This window comes from Rhinatrema bivittatum, chromosome 16, assembly GCF_901001135.1.
Source record: "Rhinatrema bivittatum chromosome 16, aRhiBiv1.1, whole genome shotgun sequence".
In the NCBI taxonomy this organism is placed as follows: Eukaryota; Metazoa; Chordata; class Amphibia; order Gymnophiona; family Rhinatrematidae; genus Rhinatrema; species Rhinatrema bivittatum.
In genome coordinates, this window is record NC_042630.1 from 70,177,450 (window position 1) to 70,199,509 (window position 22,060).

The following is a 22,060-nucleotide window of genomic DNA, read 5'->3' on the forward strand; positions in this document are numbered from 1 at the left end:
TGTAAGAGGCGGAAATGGCGTCCTTTAACCATCGAACGATCGTCGTCTTCGAGGCCTGTGACCCCTTCTTCGGACCCGAACAGAGCACGAACAGATGATCGGAGACCCGGAAATCATTAGTAACCTCCAGGTAGCGGAGCAACGCGCACTTCACGTCCAAATGACGAAGGGACCTTGGTTCGTCGGGACCAAAGGCCGGAAGTTCCACCGTCTGATTCAAATGGAAAGACGAGACCACCTTCGGGAGTCTCCCTTCGCACGAAGGGAGACTCCCGAATCCGTGAATCGGAGATAAGGCTCCCTGCAGGACAATGCTTGAAGCTCCGAGATGCGCCGTGCTGAACAGATGGCTACGAGGAAAACCGTCTTGAGGGTGAGATCCTTAAGAGTCGCTCCGCGGATCGGTTCGAAGGGCGAACCTGACAAGGCACGAAGCACAAGGTTGAGACTCCAGGAGGGACAGGGATCCCTTACCGGGGGTCGTATGTGCTTGACACCCTTGAGGAAACGTGCGATGTCCGGTTGAAGAAGGAGAGATCCGTCCCTTTGTACAAGGGAATTCAGGGCCGCCACCTGGACCCGAAGGGAATTATATGCGAGCCCCTTATCCAGGACATCTTGAAGGAACTGGAGGATCAATGGCACCGACGCCTCCGTGGACCGAGCCCCTTGATTAGAACACCAGATCTCGAAGACCCTCCAGACTCGGACGTAAGCAACCGAAGTGGAGGATTTGCGGGCCCGCAGCATAGTCGAGACTACCGCCTCCGGGTAGCCTCTGCGTCGGAGGCGGCGCCGTTCAAAAGCCATGCCGCAAGACAGAAGAGTTCTGCCTGCTCAAAATATACCGGGCCCTGGTGTAACAGACGAGGAAGATGTCCCAGTCAGACTGGACCGTCTACCGCCAACTGTAGAAGGTCTGCAAACCAAGGCCGACGTGGCCACTCTGGGGTGACGAGAATCACGGCTCCCTGATGACTTTCTATTCTGCGAAGAATCTTGCCCACCAAGGGCCAGGGAGGAAAGACGTAGAGCAGACGGTGTGCCGGCCACGGAAGGACTAGGGCATCTACTCCTTCCGCGCCGCACTCTCTCCTGCGACTGAAGAAGCGGGGGACCTTGGTGTTGAGGGACGTCGCCATCAGATCCAAGTGCGGCGCACCCCATCGGCAGACCAGAAGACGCATCGCTTCGTCTGAGAGAGACCATTCTCCGGGATCCAGTTGTTGACGACTCAGGTAGTCCGCCTGAATGTTGTCCACCCCAGCGATGTGTGAGGCCGCAATCCGGACGAGATGGAACTCCGCCCACTCCATCAGGAGCGTCGACTCGAGCGAGACATGCTTGCTCCTTGTCCCTCCTTGTCGATTGATGTAGGCCACGGTGGTGGCGTTGTCTGAGAGAATCCGTACCTCTCTGTTCCGCACCAAAGGAAGGAAACAGTGGAGCGCCAGACGTACTGCCCTGGTTTCCAGGCGGTTGATTGGCCACGTGGCTTCTACTGGTGACCACGTCCCCTGCGTGGTGCTTCGATCGCAGACGGCGCCCTATCCCACGAGGCTGGCATCGGTGGTGACTACCACCCAATTGGGCACCTCGAGGGAGAAGCCGCGAGCCAGGTTCGACGGAGCCAACCACCAATCCAGACTGTCCCTGGCGGTTGGTGGAAGTGGTAGGATAGTTTGATAATCCTGAGATACTGGTTTCCATCGGGAGAGGAGAGCCGCCTGCAGGGGATGCAGATGCGCAAATGCCCAGGGCACCATGTCGATGGTGGAAGCCATCACGCCCAACAGCTGAAGATAATCCCAGGAGGTGGGTTCCGGCAACGCAGAAAACCGACGTACATGTTCCCGCAATGATTGAGCCTTGTCCGGGCGTAAGAACACCTTGCCCTGATGCGTGTCGAAGCTGGCCCCCAAGAAGTCCAAGCGTTGCGAGGGCACGAGGGAGCTCTTGGAGAAGTTCACCACCCAGCCCAGGGAGCGGAGAACCTGGACGACCCTGGATACCGAGGACTGCCCATGGCTGAAGGACTTCGCACGAATCAGCCAGTCATCCAGATAGGGATGTACAAGGATGCCCTCCTTCCTTAGGGCCGCCGCCACTACAACCATGATCTTGGTGAATGTACGAGGTGCGGTCGCCAAGCCGAACGGGAGTGCCTTGAATTGGAAGTGCTGACCCAAGACCTTGAAGCGGAGAAATCGGCGGTGAGCCGGAAGGATGGGAATGTGCAGGTAGGCTTCCGGCAAATCTAGGGAGGCAAGAAACTCTCCCTGGTGTACCACCGCAATCACTGAGCGAAGCGTCTCCATGCGGAACCGACTGACTCGCAGTGACTTGTTGACCTCCTTCAGATCCAGGATGGGCCGAAAGGAACCATCCTTCTTGGGCACGACGAAGTAGATGGAATAGTGGCCCAAGCCCACCTCGCCGAAGGGGACGGGAGAAATGGCTCCTATGCTCTGCAACCGATCCAGGGTTTGTTGCACTGCCGCTCTCTTGAGGTCCGAGCCGCAGGGGGAGAAGAGAAACCGGTCCCTCGGAGGGCGGACAAACTCCAAGGCGTAGCCGTTCTTTATAGTGTCCAAGACTCACTGGTCTGCGGAGATAAGCACTCACTCCTAGTAGAAATCCGCCAGCCGACCCCCGATCCTGGAAGTGGGGGAGTGGGCGACTCTGGCATCATTGGGTAGACTTTGGTGGAGGGTTTCCCTGCCCCGATCCATCAAACGTGGATCTACGCCCACGAAAGGACCGCGGCCAGGACTGGGATCTGGAGGAGGCTGTCCGAGACCCAGACTGCCTGTAAGACCTGTAGAGCCGCTGCGCTCTGGCCCTGGTTCTGGCAGAGGCAAAGGACCGTGAAGGACGTTGTCTATCCTCGGGAAGCCAGTGGACTGCGTTCTCCCCCAGGGACTTGATGATTTGATCCAAATCCTCTCCAAAAAGAAACTTGCCCCGGAAAGGAAGAGAGCCCAGGCTCGACTTGGAGGAGGCATCCGCCGCCCAGTTGCGCAGCCACAGTAGCCGCCGAGCCGCTACTACCGATACCATGGACCGTGCCAGCACTCGGAAGAGGTCGTACAGAGCATCAGCCCCATAGGCTATGGCGGATTCCAGGCGATCCGCCTGGGCGGTCTCTTCAGGCGGCAGATCCTGGGAAGTGAGGAGTTGCTGACCCCAACGAAGACTGGCCCTTTGCACAAGCGAGCTACACATGACAGCCCGCATACCCAGGGTGGAAACTTCAAAAACCCTTTTGAGGAAGATTTCCAGCTTACGGTCCTGTGTATCCCGCAGGGCCGCGCCGCCCGTGACCGGAATCGTCGTCCTCTTGGTAACAGCCGATACTGACGAGTCCACCTTGGGAACCTTAATGAGTTCCAGGAAATCCTCAGGCAGGGGATACAATTTTTCCATGGCACGTGTGACCTTCAGAGATGCTTCAGGAGCGTCCCACTCCCTGGTGAGGAGCTGCAGAAAGGAATCATGGATGGGGAAGGCCCGAGCTCTAGGACGGAGGGCGGCGAGGACCGGATCCCCCTTCTTGGATGAAGTGGTGACGGCGGGAGTAACTGGGGCTGGCGGATCTGGCAGATCTGGCGGAGGATCAAGATCCAGCTCCAAGAGGATCTGAGGAATAAGGTCATCCAGCTCCTCTCTTTGGAAAATCCTGAGCGCTCGTGGGTCGTCACCCTTGGACTGAGCGTCCGGCTGCGCAGGATCCGGTGGGTCCAGGGAGACACCCCCCGATGGTGCAGCTGCTCCCGTACCCCCCAGGGTAGTCCGTATCCGAGGCAGCAATCCAGGGGCCCCCGACACCGAACCCACCAGGTCAGGGGGCGAAACATGAAGAGCCGTAGAGACCCTAGGCGTCTTGGACGGCGGGGGGCCCGGGGGCAGATACGCGCCATGCATCAGGAGAATAAACTCCGGCGAGAACCGCAGCATGCTGGGAGGGGGAACCTCTGAGGACCCCTGGTCGGTCAGTCCCCCCTCCGGGGATAAATTCGGAGGCGAAACCTCCCGAAAATCCCTCTGCTCCTGTGCCGAGTCTGAGGCAGCATTGTGCTGCAAATGCAAAATGGCCGCTGTTCCCGCCAATGGAGGCGAAGTGGCCAGCCCGCGCCGCCCGGGCTGCGGGGAGGGGAGGAAAGAGAAGGTGCTGAGTGGCTGCGAGGTGCCTTCCCCACCGGGGAGGCACCGAGCACAAATCCCCTCCCGCGAGATCCTAGAACCCGGCTCGCCGCAGGCCGCACACTGGGACAGCCGCGGCATGGAGAACGCCGGGGAAGAGGAAGAAAAAACCACGGAGGGGGGCCCAGAGCGCGAAACGAGTGCCACGGGGGGGCCGGAACGGCCTGCGCTGCCCGCCAAAGAGGTCCCTGAACGCGGTGGAATTACCCTCCCAACCGCAGCGACTCCGAAGAAAACTTGCCTCGGGACCGTGGGACGAAGCCGCTAACGCGGAGAGGCCGGCACCACCGGCTTCCACGAGGCACCTGCGCTCAAGAAACCTGCAAGAAAATATAAAGAATCCTGCAAAGGAAGAAAACCATCACTTACCCCGGCCAGGGAAGGAGGAGGAATCGACAGAGAAGGAGGCAGAACAGACCTCAGCCACACCTCCCCAAAAATTGAACTTACTTTTTTTTTTTACTTTTAAAACTTGATCCAAAATGTGAGGGAGTGACAGGAGAGAAAAGAGAAATAGAAGAACCTAAGGCCCTGTCACCCTGGGGAAGCCGCTGGTTCCCCAACTCTCATCTGCTGGAGTCAGAAAGATACTGGGCTCCAGCAGAGGGTGTACTGGTTTATGTGGTTACGCCCTCGAAGTCTGTTCTGACTCCATCTGCTGGACGGGGGACATAACCCACCGTCTGGACTGATCCTGGTACGTACAGGGAACCAGGAGATCAGGGTTCGAGTCCCGCTGTCGCTCCTTGTGACCTTGGGCAAGTCACTTTACCCTCCATTGCCTCAGGTACAAAACTTAGATTGTAAGCCCTCTGGGGATAGGGAAATACCTCCAGTACCTGAATGTAAACCGATGTGATATCTCAGATCGAATGTCGGTATATAAAAACAATAAATAAATAAAAGATCTCTTCCAGCCCTAACTTTCTCTATTTCAGATAACTTCCTGAGGTACCTTCAAGCTCTAACCTTCTACAAATTCTATGACTCAAAGACAAACCAATCTTTCAACATCACCATCAAATCTTTTGAATAGTTTGGGCACACATTTTAAGAAGCAGAATCACTCAGAGGAAAAAAGGGAGGCTGACATACTCACCCTCAAAAGGCTTGTCCAGTTGCACCCAGTCTTTAAAGATGAGATTACTGTAATCCTTCCCCAGCCAGAGCTGCTGGTTCTGCTCCAGGCCTGAGAGGGTACTGTGGTCCTCACTGCGACTGCCAGGCTGGTGAAATACAAACCAATGCAGGTACTGTCACTTCAGGCTCTGCAGAAGCAAAGGGGAGAGAGAGAGAGAAAAAGAGAAAGATGGAGAATGGAGATAGACGGACACAGACAGAAGAACAGGGGATGAACCAGGAGCAGGTCGCAGGCAAAAGAGATAAGAAGCAAAGTAAGGACTACATTCTGTTGAAGTCTAGTGAACTGCAGGAGGAGGGAGGAGGAGGAGGGGGCCATTACAGACTTAGCAAGGGACAGCAAAGCCAGATTAAGTTTTAATCCTTTCACTAATACTTAATCTCACTGTGGCCAGCTCTAATCCCTGGCTCTGCACTGGCTCTCTGTGTAACCTCTGGTGAATCACTATCTCCCTATGCCTCAGTTTTAGCGGTTCATGGAACTAACAATTGGTTTGCTCAAGACCAGAAGTCCATCAGATATGAACTTCTTCTGCCTAATAGCTCTCTCTATATAGTAACTCAGAGGAGATGAGAACATAAGAACATAAGAAATTACCATACTGGGTCCCATACTGGGTCAGACCAAGGGTCCATCAAGCCCAGCATCCTTCTAACAGTGGCCAATCCAAGCTAAAAGTACTTGTCAAGTACCCAAACACTAAGTAGATCCCATGCTACTGTTGCCAGTATTAGCAGTGGTTATTCTCCGTCGGTCCCTGTGACATAGTGAGGGCAAACACGATCGGCGCCATTTTGAGTACTGGCATCCGACAGCCGGAGAGCAGGAGGTCGCTCCCGGACCCCCGCTGGACTTTTGGCAAGTCTTGTGGGGGTCAGGAGGGTCCCCCAAGACTTGCCAAAAGTCCCTGGGGGTCCAGCGGGGGTCCGGGAGCGATCTCCTTCACTCGGGCCGTCGGCTGCCAGTAAGCAAAATGGCGCCGTTAGCCTTTGCCCTTACTATGTCACAGGGGCCGACCGTCGGTCCCTGTGACATAGTGAGGGCAAAGGCAATCGACGCCATTTTGAAACCAGTCCAGCACCGAGGGTATGAGTGCAGGGGATGGATCCTGGACCCCCCGCTAGACCACCAGGTACATGTAAAAGGTTTTGGGGGGTGGGGGAAGCAAAGGGGTCATTTGTAAAGGGTCGGGGTGGGTTTTTTTTATCGGGCCATCGGCGCCATTTTTATTAATGGCAGCCGATGGCCCGAAAGCGGGAGATCGCTCCCGGGACTCCCAGTAGATCACCAGGTATTTCTAAAAGGTTTTGGGGGGGTTCGGGAGGGTGGGGGAAGGTAAGGGATTAGTTTTAAAGGGTCGGGGTGGGTTTAGGAGGAGTTTTGGTGTGCCGGTTTTCCCGCCCTCCCCCCAAATAACTCCCGTTAGTGGACACTAACCCCATTAACGATTTTTAACGATAAATCAGGGGAATTTCTATTGTTTCACGCACGCTAACGATTTTTGACGATTTAAAAAATATCTGACGATTTTTTTAAATCGTCAAAAAACGATTCACATCCCTACCGCGGACTGCACCGTGCAGTCCAACTCCTCTTAGAAGACCAGAGTGGCCAGGACTGATGGAGGGGGATGAGGCGTCACTGGCTCTACCTCGGGTCACCAAGGTGGCGCAGTGCCCTGCATCGATGTCGGTGCGCTTATCCTCAGGCATCCCATTCCCCTTAGATTTCCCCAAATCGTCCCCAAAGAGAAGCTTCCATTTGAAAGGGAGATTACACAAATGAGACTTCGACCATATGTCTGCTGACCAATTGCGCAGCCACAAAAGCCTGTGGGCCATCACTGCCAAGAACATACTCTGGCTGACATGCAAACCAAACCATAGAACGCATCGGCTACATAAGCAATCCCAGCCTCCAAATGAGCTGACTGCAGGGCATCATCTCCTGTCAAAGCCGGATCCTGTGCTTTCTGCACTTCACACAGACAGGCCCTCTGCATCAAACTGGAACAAATGGTGGTCCAAAGACTCAGCGTGGAGACCTCAAACATCTGCTTTAGGTGAATCTCCAACTTGCGGTCCTGCACATCCTTCAAAACAGCAGCCCCTGCCACCAGGATGGTTGTCTTTTAAGTGACTGCTGACACTGCAGCATCCACCTTCGGTACCCGCAGTATCTCCAAAGTCTCCTCCATCAGGGGCTATAGTTTCCCAACTTCCTGATCTTCTTAGGTAAAGGAAAGGCACTCAGGAGGGAGTCCCTCAGCCCATCCAGGAATGGACTCACCCCCTCACTATCCGACTTCTCCTGAGTCACTTTCACCCCCAATTCCTCCAAGACCTGCTGCGTCCGTCGGTCTCAGACGGCTTCATCCTACTTACCTCACCTCTTTATTCGTTTTCTCCACCAGCCTCGGGAAGATGGTGACCGCCGCGTTTGCTAGCCGCACCCTCCGGTGTCCCCAGAACAGCTATAGCGGGGCATTTCGCCATGATGCACCTGAGGGCCTCCTAGGGTGCATGCGTACGTGCTACCCATGTCTTTATTCCGGCAATGGCGCGACCCTCGGGGGCGCTCCCCTCGACTGACATCACGCCATTCGGGTATTTAACCTGCCCTAATTGCTGACTGAGTTAGCAAAGGATTGGATTCGTCCAGTCTAAGCTGCTCTGCCGCTTTCTGCTGCGCTGGAAGCTCTCTCTACCCTTCGGGGTTCTGCCAACTTGGGTACCTGCTCCTCGGGGGCCCTATGCTTCTTTCTAGGTACCTATCCAGTATCCAGGTACTCGCTCCTCGAGGGCCTGTGTCATTTACCTTGGTGCCTGCTTACTACTCACTCCTATCCACTGGAAACGCTACTATTGCAGCTACAAGAGTTGTGAGTAATCTAATATCTACCAGTCTGTGTCACCTACAGCTCTACATAGGGAACCGCTCCTCGGGGTCCTATGCTTATCTCCAGGTGCCTGTCCAGTATCCAGGTACTGGCTCCTCGAGGGCCTGTGATGTCTACCCTGGTGCCTGCTAACTATTTCTTTCTACCTGCTGGGAACTCTATTATTGTAGCTACAAATGTTGTGAGTAATCTATATCTATCAGTCTGTCTTGCCTATAGCTCCTCATTGGAAACCAACATCAGAGCCCTACACCACCATTGTGGGACAGGTCTCTTCAGCCGAGGACCCCAGACTGCTGCTGCAAGAATCTACTCACTACTGCCACCTCTGGTGACTACTTCAAGCTGCATAATAAAACTTATCTCTGTGTTTGTGCATTCTGAGTCTAGCCTGGTACTATAGTTCCTCACGGGGCTCCTCCCCGTGGGAGTGGCCATCACTGTAGCACCCAAGAATCCACCCTAACATTTTATTTATAATGGATTTTTATATACCGCGGCACATTTGCAACATCACCTCGGTTTACAGTAAAACATAATACAGCAACAGGCTTTACATATAACACTGAACAGATAACAGAAGGCAACAGGCAACAGAAGGTAACAGGCATAACAAAAATCCATAAATTAATAGGAGCTTCATATTAATACTTAAGTCTAAACAGTAACAAGGAAATGAAAATAAATGCATATCAACAATAGAGAAGAGCAGAACTTTGATATAGCTGGGGCGGGTGAGTAAATGGAGAGGGAATTGCAGGGGAGAAACTCTTGAGAAGTGGGATAAGTGCCAGAATGAAAGAAAACCTCAAAACCATAACAGATTGCTAACTCCATGGATTCGGCTCAGCTCACCACATTGCAGGCCATTCCAGGCCTGGCCCAGACAATCTCCGAACAGCAGAACTCACTGGATAGCTTGACTGTGGCCTTTAATCTACTGCACTCACAGAAGAACGCTTCTACCACCACAGGTAAAGAAGTAACACCGCTAGAAGTGACAGTTAAGACTGTTGTACCTCTCTCCGCTCCTACTCGCTTCTCAGGGGAAGTTTGGAGATGTAGAGGATTAACAACCAATGCTGTGTGCATTTTGCCCTGCAACCTAATCATTTTCCCACAGCCTATACCAAGACCATGTATATCCTGTCTTATCTGGACGAAAGAGCACTGGCTTGGGCCTCGCCGCTGTGGGAGCATGATGATCCCATCCTGAGGGACCTCATCGGGTTCTTGGAACTGTTCAAATCTGTATTTGATGACCCTGCCCGGTACACAACTACAGGATCTACATTGGTTCATCTGAAACAAAGTAATAAACCTTTACTGACTTCGCCATAGAATTCAAGACTTTGACTTCAGAGCTACATTGGGACGTGAGATGCCTGAAGACGCTCTTCTTTGAAGGCCTGAACTCCCGGCTAAAAGACGAACTGGTGGCTCGCGAGATGCCTGAGACCTTGGAGGACCTGATGAAGTTGGCTACAAGGATTGATCACTGACTTCGGGCTAAGGTTCAAGAGGTCAAGAGCCCCAGGAGTCCTAGCCTGGGAGAAACTCGAGTCAAATCAGTATCTAAGCCTATTTAGCCTAAACCTGCTGCTGGCGAAGAAGAACCAATGCAACTAGGCCGCACTCACCTGACTCCCAAAGAGAGAAGAACACAAAAAAGATTGGGCCTCTGTATGTATTGTGGACAAGCTGGCCATGCTGTACAAACATGCCCTATCTGTCCGGGAAACGGGCAGACCTAAGTCTGTGGGAGGACTCTTCTTAGGTCTAACTGCACCCTCTCCTCCACTCTCTCTTCCAGTCTCCTTGATATGCGGACCGCTTGAATACCAGACTCTTGCCTTAGTGGACTCTGGGGCAGGAGGAAACTTTATATTAAAACGTCTAGTGGAACATCTGCGGATCCCCACCACTACCATGACTTCTCCGCTATTGTTATCCTCTATCCATGGAGAGCCTTTACCGGGTGAAGTAACCCTACTTACTGATCCAGTAAGTTTAAGGACAGGCGCTCTTCATACAGAGACTATTTCCTTCTCTCTACTAGAGAAGGCTATGCACCCCCTAGTGCTTGGGTTACCGTAGCTGCAGAAGCATATGCCTCAATTTAACTGGGCTACTCTGGAGCTTTCATGCTGGTGTCCAGATTGCCATGGGAAGTGCCTCATGGAAGTTTCTCCAATACCTTGCATGCCAACAACCCCGTTGTTGCCTGGGTTGCCGCCTCAATACGCATCTTTTCAAGATGTATTTTCTAAAGAAGCTGCTGATGTATTGCCTCCACATAGATCATATGACTGCGTAATCAATTTGAAACTGAACACTGAACCACCTAAAGGAAGGGTCTACCCCCTCTCTGTGGTAGAAAATAAAGCGATGTCTGAATACATCCAAGAAAATCTTCAAAAAGGTTTCATAAGACCATCCAAGTCTTTTGCAGGTGCAGGCTTTTTCTTTGTGGGGAAGAAGGACAGAATCTTTCGTCCATGTATTGATTATCATGGTCTAAACGAGATCACGGTCAAAGACCGCTATCCCTTACCACTCATCTCAGAGCTATTCGACAGACTACAGGGAGCCAAGATATTCTCCAAGCTTGATCTTAAAGGAGCATATAACCTTGTTCACATTTGCTCAGGCGACGAATGGGAGACAGCTTTTAACACACGGGATGGACACTTTGAAAACCTGGTGATGCCCTTCGGCCTGTGCAACGCCCCGGCTGTCTTCCAAAACATGATGAACAACATCCTGCATGATCTACTCTACCAATGTGTAGTTGTTGTTGTAATTAGTGAGGTTTGGGTGGACCCTTGGACACTGTGGCAGCTGACCACGCCCACGGGGGGAAGTCCCGTGAGGGGCCACAGGTCAGGCTCAGCTTAGGACACACAAATACAGAGATTGATCTTTTATTAGACAATGTGGTGAAGCCACCAGAGGTGGCAGTGGTGAGCAGCAGAAGTAGCCTGGCTGGGCTAGTATCCCTCAGGCGCTAGAACAGCGACTCCTCCGGTAGCATTGCTGTAGTGGAAAGAACTGAGAATAATGAGTACAGTGGAATACGCACAAAGCCCCAGTATGGAGAACCCCAGGACAGGGAGAGCAGGCCCTCGAGGAGCGAGTACCTGATCCCTGAGAGCTGAGAGGCTTGAAGGTAATGTACTCACACAGTGGTTCCACGTAGGAGATGGCACTAGGGCTGGAACGGAGGCAGGCCCTCGAGGAGCGAATACCTGGGTCCAGGGAACAGCTCTGAGGTGAAGATGGTAGTACTCACTGGTGTTGAAGATAGTGAATCCTTCCAGGCAGAAGAGAAGGTAGGAGCAGGCAGTGAGTCAGGGAACATGGGCCCTCGAGGAGCGAGTACCAGTTTCCTGATAGCGACCTGAAAAGCACGTGAGGCCCCGAGGAGCGGGGACCCCGTTAGCATTAAGAGTCCAATGGAGATTGGAGAGGCAGAGTAGCTGGGTACCGAAAGCGAATCCCATCCATAAGATTCCCCTTGCTAACTCAAAGGCTAGCAAACATCGTAGGCTTTAAATATCCGGGCAGCGTGATGTCATCACAGGGGGACGCCGCTGAGGTTCTCGCCAAGTAGGAAAGAAGAGTGAGGGCCGCGCGGCATGTGCACCCTAAGGTACCAGCGGAGCTTGGCGGGAGGCAGCACCCAAGCCGGTCCGGGGACGCCAGAGAGGACGGCAGGCAGACGCCACGGCAGCCAGGCGTCCATCCATAGTGAGAGGAGGTGCAAAGAAAGAAAGGTAGGCGGAGTGAAGCCGTCGGGAAGGGACAGTTGCAACAGTACCCCCCTTCAAAGGGTGATCTCCTCTGTGGGTACTAGGTTTTGGTTTCCAAGGATGCGAGAGATGAAACTGATGGAGCATCTCTTTGTCAAGGATATTAGCCAGAGGCTCCCAAGAATTTTCTTCGGGGCCAAAACCTTCCCATGAGAGAAGGTATTCCCAGGTTTTGCCTTGTTTGCGGACATCAAGAATGGCTTCGACCTTGTATTCTAGGTCATCTTCTGCATTGATAGGAGATGGTTTCTGAGATTTGGAAGAGAATTCACTGATGATGAGTGGGTTCAGAAGTGAAACATGAAAAGCGTTATGGATGTTCAATCCAGGTGGTAACTTCAGACTGTAGGTAACATTGCCAAGACGTCGGAGAATTGGAAATGGTCCAACATAGCGAGGAGCAAATCAAGAGGAGGGTAACTTCAGTCTAAGGTGCTTAGTGGATAGCCAGACTTTGTCACCAGGTTGAAAGACAGGCGCTTTGGAATGATGAGCATCATAAAACCTTTTGGCTCGATCACTCGCTTTAAGTAGCATTGTTTTCGTCTGAGTCCATAATTGATGGATTTCTTCAGCAGTGGATTGAACTGCTGGGGACGTCACTGAGAGCTTCAGTGGAAGTGGCGGTGATGGTGAACGTCCATATACCACTTCAAATGGTGTTGATCCAGTTGATGTTGCTGGATGAGAATTAATGGCGAATTCAGCCCATGGTAACAGTTCGGCCCAGTTATTCTGATGGCAATTCACGTAGGCCTGAATGAACTGTTTCAGGGTCCTATTCATTCGTTCTGTTTGGCCATTAGATTGAGGATGATAGGCAGATGTATAATCTACAGAGATGTCAAAGAGTTTGCATAGGGCCTTCCAGAATCTTGCCGTGAACTGTGATCCTCGATCCGAGACTACGTGCTTCGGTAGGCTGTGGAGGCGAAAGATATGGACTATGAAGAGCTTCGCAAGTTCCGAGGCTGAGGGTAAGCCAGGTAGTGCCACGAAGTAGGCCATCTTGCTGAAGCGGTCGACTGTGACCCAGATGGTATTCATACCTTCAGAAAGAGGTAGATCAACTACAAAATCAGTAGTGATATGCATCCAGGGCTGTTCCGGAGTTAGAAGCAGTTGCAGCAATCCCCACGGTTGGCCAGAAGTAGGTTTGTGCTTGGCACAGTTGGCACAAGATGCCACATAGGAGAGTGTATCTTCCTTGATAGTTGGCCACCAATAATACTTCTGGCGCTTCAGCAGGGTACGGCGTTGACCAGGATGGCCAGCCAGCTTGGAATTGTGCGCCCAACTGAGCACTTTCTTTCTGAGATGCTTTGGCACGATGGTTTTACCAGCAGGCACAGAATGAGTAGCCGCTAAGACGATTCTCTTCGGGTCGGTTATGTGCTGCGGCTCTTCCGGAATATCCTCCAAGAGAAAGGAGTGTGATAGGGCATCAGCTCTGGTATTCTTGTCTCCGAGGCGATATTTGAGCACGAAGTCAAAGTGGTTGAAAAATAAGAACCATCTAGCTTGTCTATGGTTAAGACGTTGCGCATGGCGGAGATTCTCTAGATTCTTATGGTCTGTAAACACGGTAATTTGATGTTGAGCACCTTCGAGCCAAGGCCGCCATTCCTCGAATGCCAACTTAATAGCCAGGAGCTCTTTGTCACCAATCCCATAATTCTTCTCTGCCGGAGAGAAACGTTGTGAGAAGAAAGGGCAGGGACGTAAGGACTTGGAATCTCCAGACTGGCTCAGAACAGCCCCCACACTGACGTCAGAGGCGTCAACCTCTACGATGAATGGCTTGTTAGGGTCTGGATGACATAGGCATGGTTCTGTGGAAAAGGCAGTCTTTAAATCTTCGAACGTGGAAATGGCCTCCGCAGACCATTTAGAAGCATTGGCCCCTTTCCGGGTCATAGCAGTCAAGGGCACCGTTAAAGAATAAAGCTTCTATAGTAATTGATGAACCCCAAAAATTGTCTCAGGGCCTTCAGGCTGGTAGGTTGGGACCAATTCTTGATACTTTCTAATTTTGGGGGATCCATCTGGAAGCCATCTTTAGACACAATGTACAAAAGAAAAGGCACGGAGTCTTTATGGAATTCGCACTTGGATAGCTTGGCGTAGATTCGGTATTCTCAGAGTCTTAGTAGAACTTGCTTGACGTCTTCTAGATGAGTGGATAGATTCTGAGAAAATATCAGAATATCATCTAGGTACAGTACAACACTCTTGTAGTGTCGTAGTGTACCTAGATGACATTCACCAGAGGCAGGCAGAGCTCCGGAGTCTCAATGCGTGGATGAGACGATGGTGCAAGGAAGAGGGATTCAGTTTTGTTAGGAACTGGGGAACCTTTTGGGGAAGGGGGAGTCTCTTCTGAAGGGATGGGCTCCACCTTAACCAGGGTGGAACCAGACTGCTGGCGCTAACCTTTAAAAAGGAGATAGAGCAGCTTTTAAACTAGAACAAAGGGGAAAGCCGACAGTCGCTCAGCAGCGCATGGTTCGAAGAGAGGTATCTTTAAAGGATACTAATGATGCATTAGAATTAGTGCATCCCGACAGTGAGGTTCCAATAATTAGAAAAGTAGTCCAAGTGCCTGTAACTAAAAACTCACCTGAGCTAAAAAATTCTAACTTATCCCTATCAATTAAAAAGCAGAATAAAAATACAAACAAAAAACAAAGTTTGAAATGTTTGTATGCTAATGCCAGAAGTCTAAGAAGTAAGATGGGAGAATTAGAATGTATAGCAGTAAATGATGACATAGACTTAATTGGCATCTCAGAGACATGGTGGAAAGAGGATAACCAATGGGACAGTGCTATACCGGGGTACAAATTATATCGCAATGACAGAGAGGAGCAGTCGGGAGGAGGTGTGGCGCTTTATGTCCGGGATGGCATAGAGTCTAACAGGATAAACATCCTGCATGAGACTAAATACAAAATTGAATCTTTATGGGTAGAAATCCCTTGTGTGTCAGGGAAGACTACAGTGATAGGGGTATACTACCGTCCACTTGGTCAAGATGGTGAGATGGACAGTGAAATGCTAAGAGAAATTAGGGAAGCTAACCAAATTGGTAGTGCAGTAATAATGGGAGACTTCAATTACCCCAATATAGACTGGGTAAATGTATCATCGGGTCACGCTAGAGAGATAACGTTCCTGGATGGAATAAATGATAGCTTTATGGAGCAATTGGTTCAGGAACCGACGAGAGAGGGAGCAATTTTAGATCTAATTCTCAGTGGAGCACAGGACTTGGTGAGAGAGGTAACGGTGGTGGGGCCGTTTGGCAATAGTGATCATAATATGATCAAATTTGATTTAATGACTGGAAAAGGAACAGTGTGCAAATCCAAGGCTCTCGTGCTAAACTTTCAAAAGGGAAACTTTGATAAAATGAGAAAAATTGTTAGAAAAAAACTGAAAGGAGCAGCTACAAAAGTAAAAAATGTCCAAGAGGCATGGTCATTGTTAAAAAATACCATTCTAGAAGCACAGTCCAGATGTATTCCACACATTAAGAAAGGTGGAAAGAAGGCAAAACGATTACCGGCATGGTTAAAAGGGGAGGTGAAAGAAGCTATTTTAGCCAAAAGATCTTCATTCAAAAATTGGAAGAAGGATCCAACAGAAGAAAATAGGATAAAGCATAAACATTGGCAAGTTAAATGTAAGACATTGATAAGACAGGCTAAGAGAGAATTTGAAAAGAAGTTGGCTGTAGAGGCAAAAACTCACAGTAAAAACGTTTTAAAATATATCCGAAGCAGAAAGCCTGTGAAGGAGTCAGTTGGACCGTTAGATGATCGAGGGGTTAAAGGGGCACTTAGAGAAGATAAGGCCATCGCGGAAAGATTAAATGATTTCTTTGCTTCGGTGTTTACTGAAGAGGATGTTGGGGAGGTACCCGTAATGGAGAAGGTTTTCATGGGTAATGATTCAGATGGACTGAATCAAATCACGGTGAACCTAGAAGATGTGGTAGGCCTGATTGACAAACTGAAGAGTAGTAAATCACCTGGACTGGATGGTATACACCCCAGAGTACTGAAGGAACTAAAAAATGAAATTTCAGACCTATTAGTAAAAATTTGTAACTTATCATTAAAATCATCCATTGTACCTGAAGACTGAAGGATAGCAAATGTAACCCCAATATTTAAAAAGGGCTCCAGGGGCGATCCGGGAAACTACAGACCGGTTAGCCTGACTTCAGTGCCAGGAAAAATAGTGGAAAGTGTTCTAAACATCAAAATCACAGAACATATAGAAAGACATGGTTTAATGGAACAAAGTCAGCATGGCTTTACCCAGGGCAAGTCTTGCCTCACAAATCTGCTTCACTTTTTTGAAGGAGTTAATAAACATGTGGATAAAGGTGAACCGGTAGATATAGTATACTTGGATTTTCAGAAGGCGTTTGACAAAGTTCCTCATGAGAGGCTTCTAGGAAAAGTAAAAAGTCATGGGATAGGTGGCGATGTCCTTTCGTGGATTGCAAACTGGCTAAAAGACAGGAAACAGAGAGTAGGATTAAATGGGCAATTTTCTCAGTGGAAGGGAGTGGACAGTGGAGTGCCTCAGGGATCTGTATTGGGACCCTTACTGTTCAATATATTTATAAATGATCTGGAAAGAAATACGACGAGTGAGATAATCAAATTTGCAGATGACACAAAATTGTTCAGAGTAGTTAAATCACAAGCAGATTGTGATAAATTGCAGGAAGACCTTGTGAGACTGGAAAATTGGGCATCCAAATGGCAGATGACATTTAATGTGGATAAGTGCAAGGTGATGCATATAGGGAAAAATAACCCATGCTATAATTACACAATGTTGGGTTCCATATTAGGTGCTACAACCCAAGAAAGAGATCTAGGTGTCATAGTGGATAACACATTGAAATCGTCGGTGCAGTGTGCTGCGGCAGTCAAAAAAGCAAACAGAATGTTGGGAATTATTAGAAAAGGAATGATGAATAAAACGGAAAATGTCATAATGCCTCTGTATCGCTCCATGATGAGACCGCACCTTGAATACTGTGTACAATTCTGGTCGCCGCATCTCAAAAAAGATATAATTGCGATGGAGAAGGTACAGAGAAGGGCTACCAAAATGATAAGGGGAATGGAACAACTCCCCTATGAGGAAAGACTAAAGAGGTTAGGACTTTTCAGCTTGTAGAAGAGACGACTGAGGGGGGATATGATAGAGGTGTTTAAAATCATGAAAGGTCTAGAACGGGTAGATGTGAATCGGTTATTTACTCTTTCGCATAGTAGAAAGACTAGGGGGCACTCCATGAAGTTAGCATGGGGCACATTTAAAACTAATCGGAGAAAGTTCTTTTTTACTCAACGCACAATTAAACTCTGGAATTTGTTGCCAGAGAATGTGGTTCGTGCAGTTAGTATAGCTGTGTTTAAAAAAGGATTGGATAAGTTCTTGGAGGAGAAGTCCATTACCTGCTATTAAGTTCACTTAGAGAATAGCCACTGCCATTAGCAATGGTAACATAGAATAGACTTAGTTTTTGGGTACTTGCCAGGTTCTTATGGCCTGGATTGGCCACTGTTGGAAACAGGATGCTGGGCTTGATGGACCCTTGGTCTGACCCAGTATGGCATTTTCTTATGTTCTTATGTACAACAAATCCCACAGAATGACATTCATCATGTTCTGGAACACAGCAGGTGCGTTGCACAGGCCGAAGGGCATTACTAAGTACTCAAAATGACCGTCTCGAGTGTTGAAAGCCGTTCTCCACTCGTCACCACTGCGAATCCGAACTAAGTTGTAGGCCCCCTTCAAGTCAAGTTTCGAAAATATCTTGGCCCCCTGAAGCCGGTCAAACAGCTGTGAGATTAAAGGCAGGGGGTAACGGTCTTTAATCATAATCTCGTTCAGACCTCGATAGTCGATACAAGGACGTAAGGTTTCGTCCTTCTTCCCCACAAAGAAGAATCCTGCGCCGGCTGGCGACTTTGAAGGTCTAATGAAACCTTTCTGTAAATTCTCCTCGATGTACTCGGACATAGCCTTATTCTCTATTGCAGAGAGTGGATAGACATGTCCTTTAAGAGGTTCAGTGTTGGTTTCAGCCGAATGGCACAGTCATAAGATCTGTGTGGAGGAAGGATGTCAGCAGCTTCTTTGGAAAACACATCACTGAATGATGCGTATTGAGGCGGCAGTCCTGCCATCACTGGAGTTGTAGGCATGAATAGAACAGGAGAAACTTCCTTGAGGCAACTGCCATGACAACCTGGGCCCCAGCAGGAGAGCTCCAAGGAGGACCAGTTGAATTGAGGCTGATGCAACTGCAACCAGGGTAACCCCAGAACGATAGGGTGCATGGCCTTTTCTAACACAAAGAAGGGAATTGTCTCCGTATGGAGGGCTCCGGTGCGAAGAGTCACTGGTTCGGTGCAACAAATCACATCACCGGGCAAAGGCTCTCCATGGATGGATGACAAGAGTAGTGGAGCTTCTAAAGTAACGAGGGGAATCCTCAAATGTTCCACTAGGCATTGAAGTATAAAGGTGCCTCCTGCCCCTGAATCCACAAGGGCAAGAGTTTGGATTGTAGATGGTCCACAAGTCAGGGAGACTGGTAGAGAGAGCTGAGGAGAAGGCGTGGTAAGGCCTAAGAACAGTCCATTTTCCGGATGAATAGGGCATGTTGGGACATCGTGACCAGCTTGTCCACAGTACATACATAGGCCATGCCTCTTCCGAAGTCTTCTCTCTTTAGAAGTCAAATGACTGCGAGCAAGTTGCATCGGTTCTTCTCCGCTGGCAACAGGTATTGCTGGAACCATCCGAAGTGCAAGTTTAGCACGAGTCTCCTTCTGAACCGGCCCTTTAGTAGGCTTGAGTTCTTTCACCTTATCATGAAGCCGGTGGTCAATTCTAGTAGCCAAAGCCACTAGTTCATCCAGCGAGCCAGGTGGCTTACGAGCGGCAAGCTTGTCTTTCAAGCAGGTATTCAGACCTCTGAAGAAGAGAGTTTTCAGGCATCTAGGTTCCCAGCATAATTCTATAGCAAGAGTCTTCAACTCTATTGCAAAACCAGCCAGTGGTTGGTTGCCTTGCTTCAGGTCTACCAGGTCAGAACCAGCAACAGTCACCCGAGCAGGATCATCAAAAACAGATTTAAATAATTCTAGAAATCCATCAATATCCTGCAGGATTGGATCCTTACGTTCCCACAGCGTTGAAGCCCAAGACAAGGCCCTTCCATCAAGATAAGATAGAATATAAGTAGTCTTGGCGTAGGCTGTGGGGAAGTGTGCAGGCTGCAATGCAAAATGCATGCAGCATTGGTTTAGGAAACCTCTAGTTCTTTGAATCTCTCCAGAGAAACGAACTGGAGCAGCCAGAGGTACTATAGTCTTTTTTTTTTAATTCTTTATTTATTAGTTTTAAACTTACAAAACCATAAATTTTGCAAATAAGAAAAATGACAAATAGAATGCAATGAAGAAAAATACTTGAGTTATACAACTCTAATATAAAGGAAATAATATTAATATTCCATAAGTCTTAAAGTATAAATCAATATACAATGTGTACCACACACTAATAGGATCCGATATTACAGAGAGTGCAATAGTAAATAAATTTATTCCCTTAAAGAAAAAAAGCGACATCTATCCACCACTATTTTTACATATCGATTGGGGAAGATGTAAGGGGGGGTTTTAGACATAAGAAAATCATTTAACTGCTGGAAAGTGAAGAATATGTTAACTTCTACTCCTTTCTTTAAAATACATTTACAAGGAAATTTTAGTTTAAAGGAATAACCCAAAGCAATTGCCTGTTGGCGAAGGGTTAAAAATTCCCTTCGCCTTCCCTGAGTAATAGGAGACAGATCGGGAAAGATCTTTACATTTTCCCCAAGAAAAGGAGTAGGAAATTTCATGAAATAATTTTTCATAATTAGTTGAACATCTGATAATGATATCAATGAAACTAATAACGTAGATCCATTACTTCTGCTGCAGTGTTTTCCAAAAAGTCAGTTAAATTTTCTTGTAAATTTACTCTGTTTGGTGTAGAGGATACATTTGGTAGAAAGAAGCATTTATTTACATTTGGCAATTTTTCTTCTTGAAAACCCAAAACTTCCTTCAGAAACCTCTTTAGAGATATATAAGGGTTTTCTCCTAAGACACGGGGAAAATTTAGTATCCTTATATTTAAGTGTCTGGAGGCATTTTCTAGTGCTTCTATCCTTCTTGCAGTAAATTGATTATCCTTAACAACTGCGGCCTTAAACCTGAGATTGTCCTGCTCCTTTTCTTCTAATTTATCAATTCTCTTTGAGACCAAATCAAACTTCTGTTGAATTTCCAGCGATTTTTGGGTCCCTTGAGAAGCCAGCAATTCCACTTTCTCATTAACTTGATTTATTACAGACGCTACCCCCACCATCAAATCCCACAACGCAGCATTTGTCACAGTCTCTGGACGTTCTGGGATTTTTAGGGGTATAACAGCTGGGGAAGTTACCCGAGGTAGTGGCAGGAAGATATCCGCAGGACTTACCCCAGCTGCCCCTTCACCCTGGCCGATTTCTGCTGTTCCGAAGGTGAGGTTCCCTTCTCCCGGGATGACTGAGCTGGTTACCGGTGCTGTAGGCACTGCAGTCGACGCTGACGATGGCGTCTCTGCTTGTAACCCGGAAGAAGATTCTCCTTTCGGCGCATCAAGTTGAAACAACCGACCAGCTTCCTGCTTCGGTGCTGCCCTCAGCTCGGGACTCAGGCTAGTCTCCTCCGGAGCGGATTCCTCTCTCTGCCGGATCCGCTCCAAGGTCTCCTCAACTCCTGGAGATAATGTGGTGGAGGAGGTAAGGAAGCGAGTAATCTCTTGATAAGCTACCGAGGTTAATGGGGGAGTCGAGGGATATACCCTGACTTTCCCCTTCCTCTTCGGTGGCATAATAAATGTAATGCAGCAATATCTTCAACAGGAAAATAAAGAGCTACTCGGAGCCTGCTCCTACTGTGTCGCCATCTTGGATCTGCCAGTACTATAGTCTTTATAGTCACTTCAGGTAACTGACCTTCATTACTGGAAGTAGCGCCTTGCATCTTCTGTGCTTGTAGCTGATGAAACGCTGAAGTGAGTTTCTCCAATGCATCTTGTAGTTCAGCAGTGCGTAGGGCCAGGCCTGGAATGGCCTGCAAGGCATTGAGCTGTGCCGGATCCATGGAGTTAGCAATCTGTTGTGATTAGTGAAGTTTGGGTGGACCCTTGGACACTGTGGCAGCTGACCATGCCCACGGGGGGAAGTCCCGTGAGGGGCCACAGGTCAGGCTCAGCTTAGGACACACAAACACAGAGATTGATCTTTTATTAGACAATGTGGTGAAGCCACCAGAGGTGGCAGTGGTGAGCAGCAGAAGTAGCCCGGCTGGGCTAGTATTCCTCAGGCGCTGGAACAGCGACTCCTCCGGTAGCATTGCTGTAGTGGAAAGAACTGCGAATAATGAGTACAGTGGAATAGGCACAAAGCCCCAGTATGAAGAACCCCAGGATAGGAAGAGCAGGCCCTCGAGGAGCGAGTACCTGATCCCTGAGAGCTGAGAGGCTTGAAGGTAATGTACTCACACAGCGGGTCCACGTAGGAGATGGCACTAGGGCTGGAACAGAGGCAGGCCCTCGAAGAGCGAGTACCTGGGTCCAGGGAACAGCTCTGAGATGAAGATGGTAGTGCTCACTGGTGTTGAAGATAGCGAATCCTTCCAGGCAGAAGAGAAGGTAGGAGCAGGCAGCGAGTCAGGGAACATGGGCCCTCGAGGAGCGAGTACCCCGTTAGCATTAAGAGTCCAATGGAGATTGGAGAGGCAGAGTAGCTGGGTACAGAGAGCGAATCCGTAAGATTCAAAGGCTGCAAACATCGTAGGCTTTAAATATCCGGGCAGCGTGATGTCATCACAGGGGGACGCCGCTGAGGTTCACGCCAAGTAGGAAATA

At 49.3% G+C, this 22,060-nt stretch overlaps 1 protein-coding gene across 3 annotated transcripts in view; it reads right to left on the reverse strand.

Moving 5' to 3' along the window:
• The window catches only part of PLD2 (phospholipase D2), a 444,278-nt gene that overhangs the window by 133,160 nt on the left and 289,058 nt on the right, over nt 1-22,060 (reverse strand). For all 3 annotated transcript variants that reach the window (XM_029581771.1, XM_029581768.1, XM_029581769.1), the window contains exon 15: nt 5,303-5,429. In XM_029581771.1, coding sequence (XP_029437631.1) covers nt 5,303-5,429 — 127 coding nt within the window. The remainder of the gene's footprint in view (nt 1-5,302; nt 5,430-22,060) is intronic.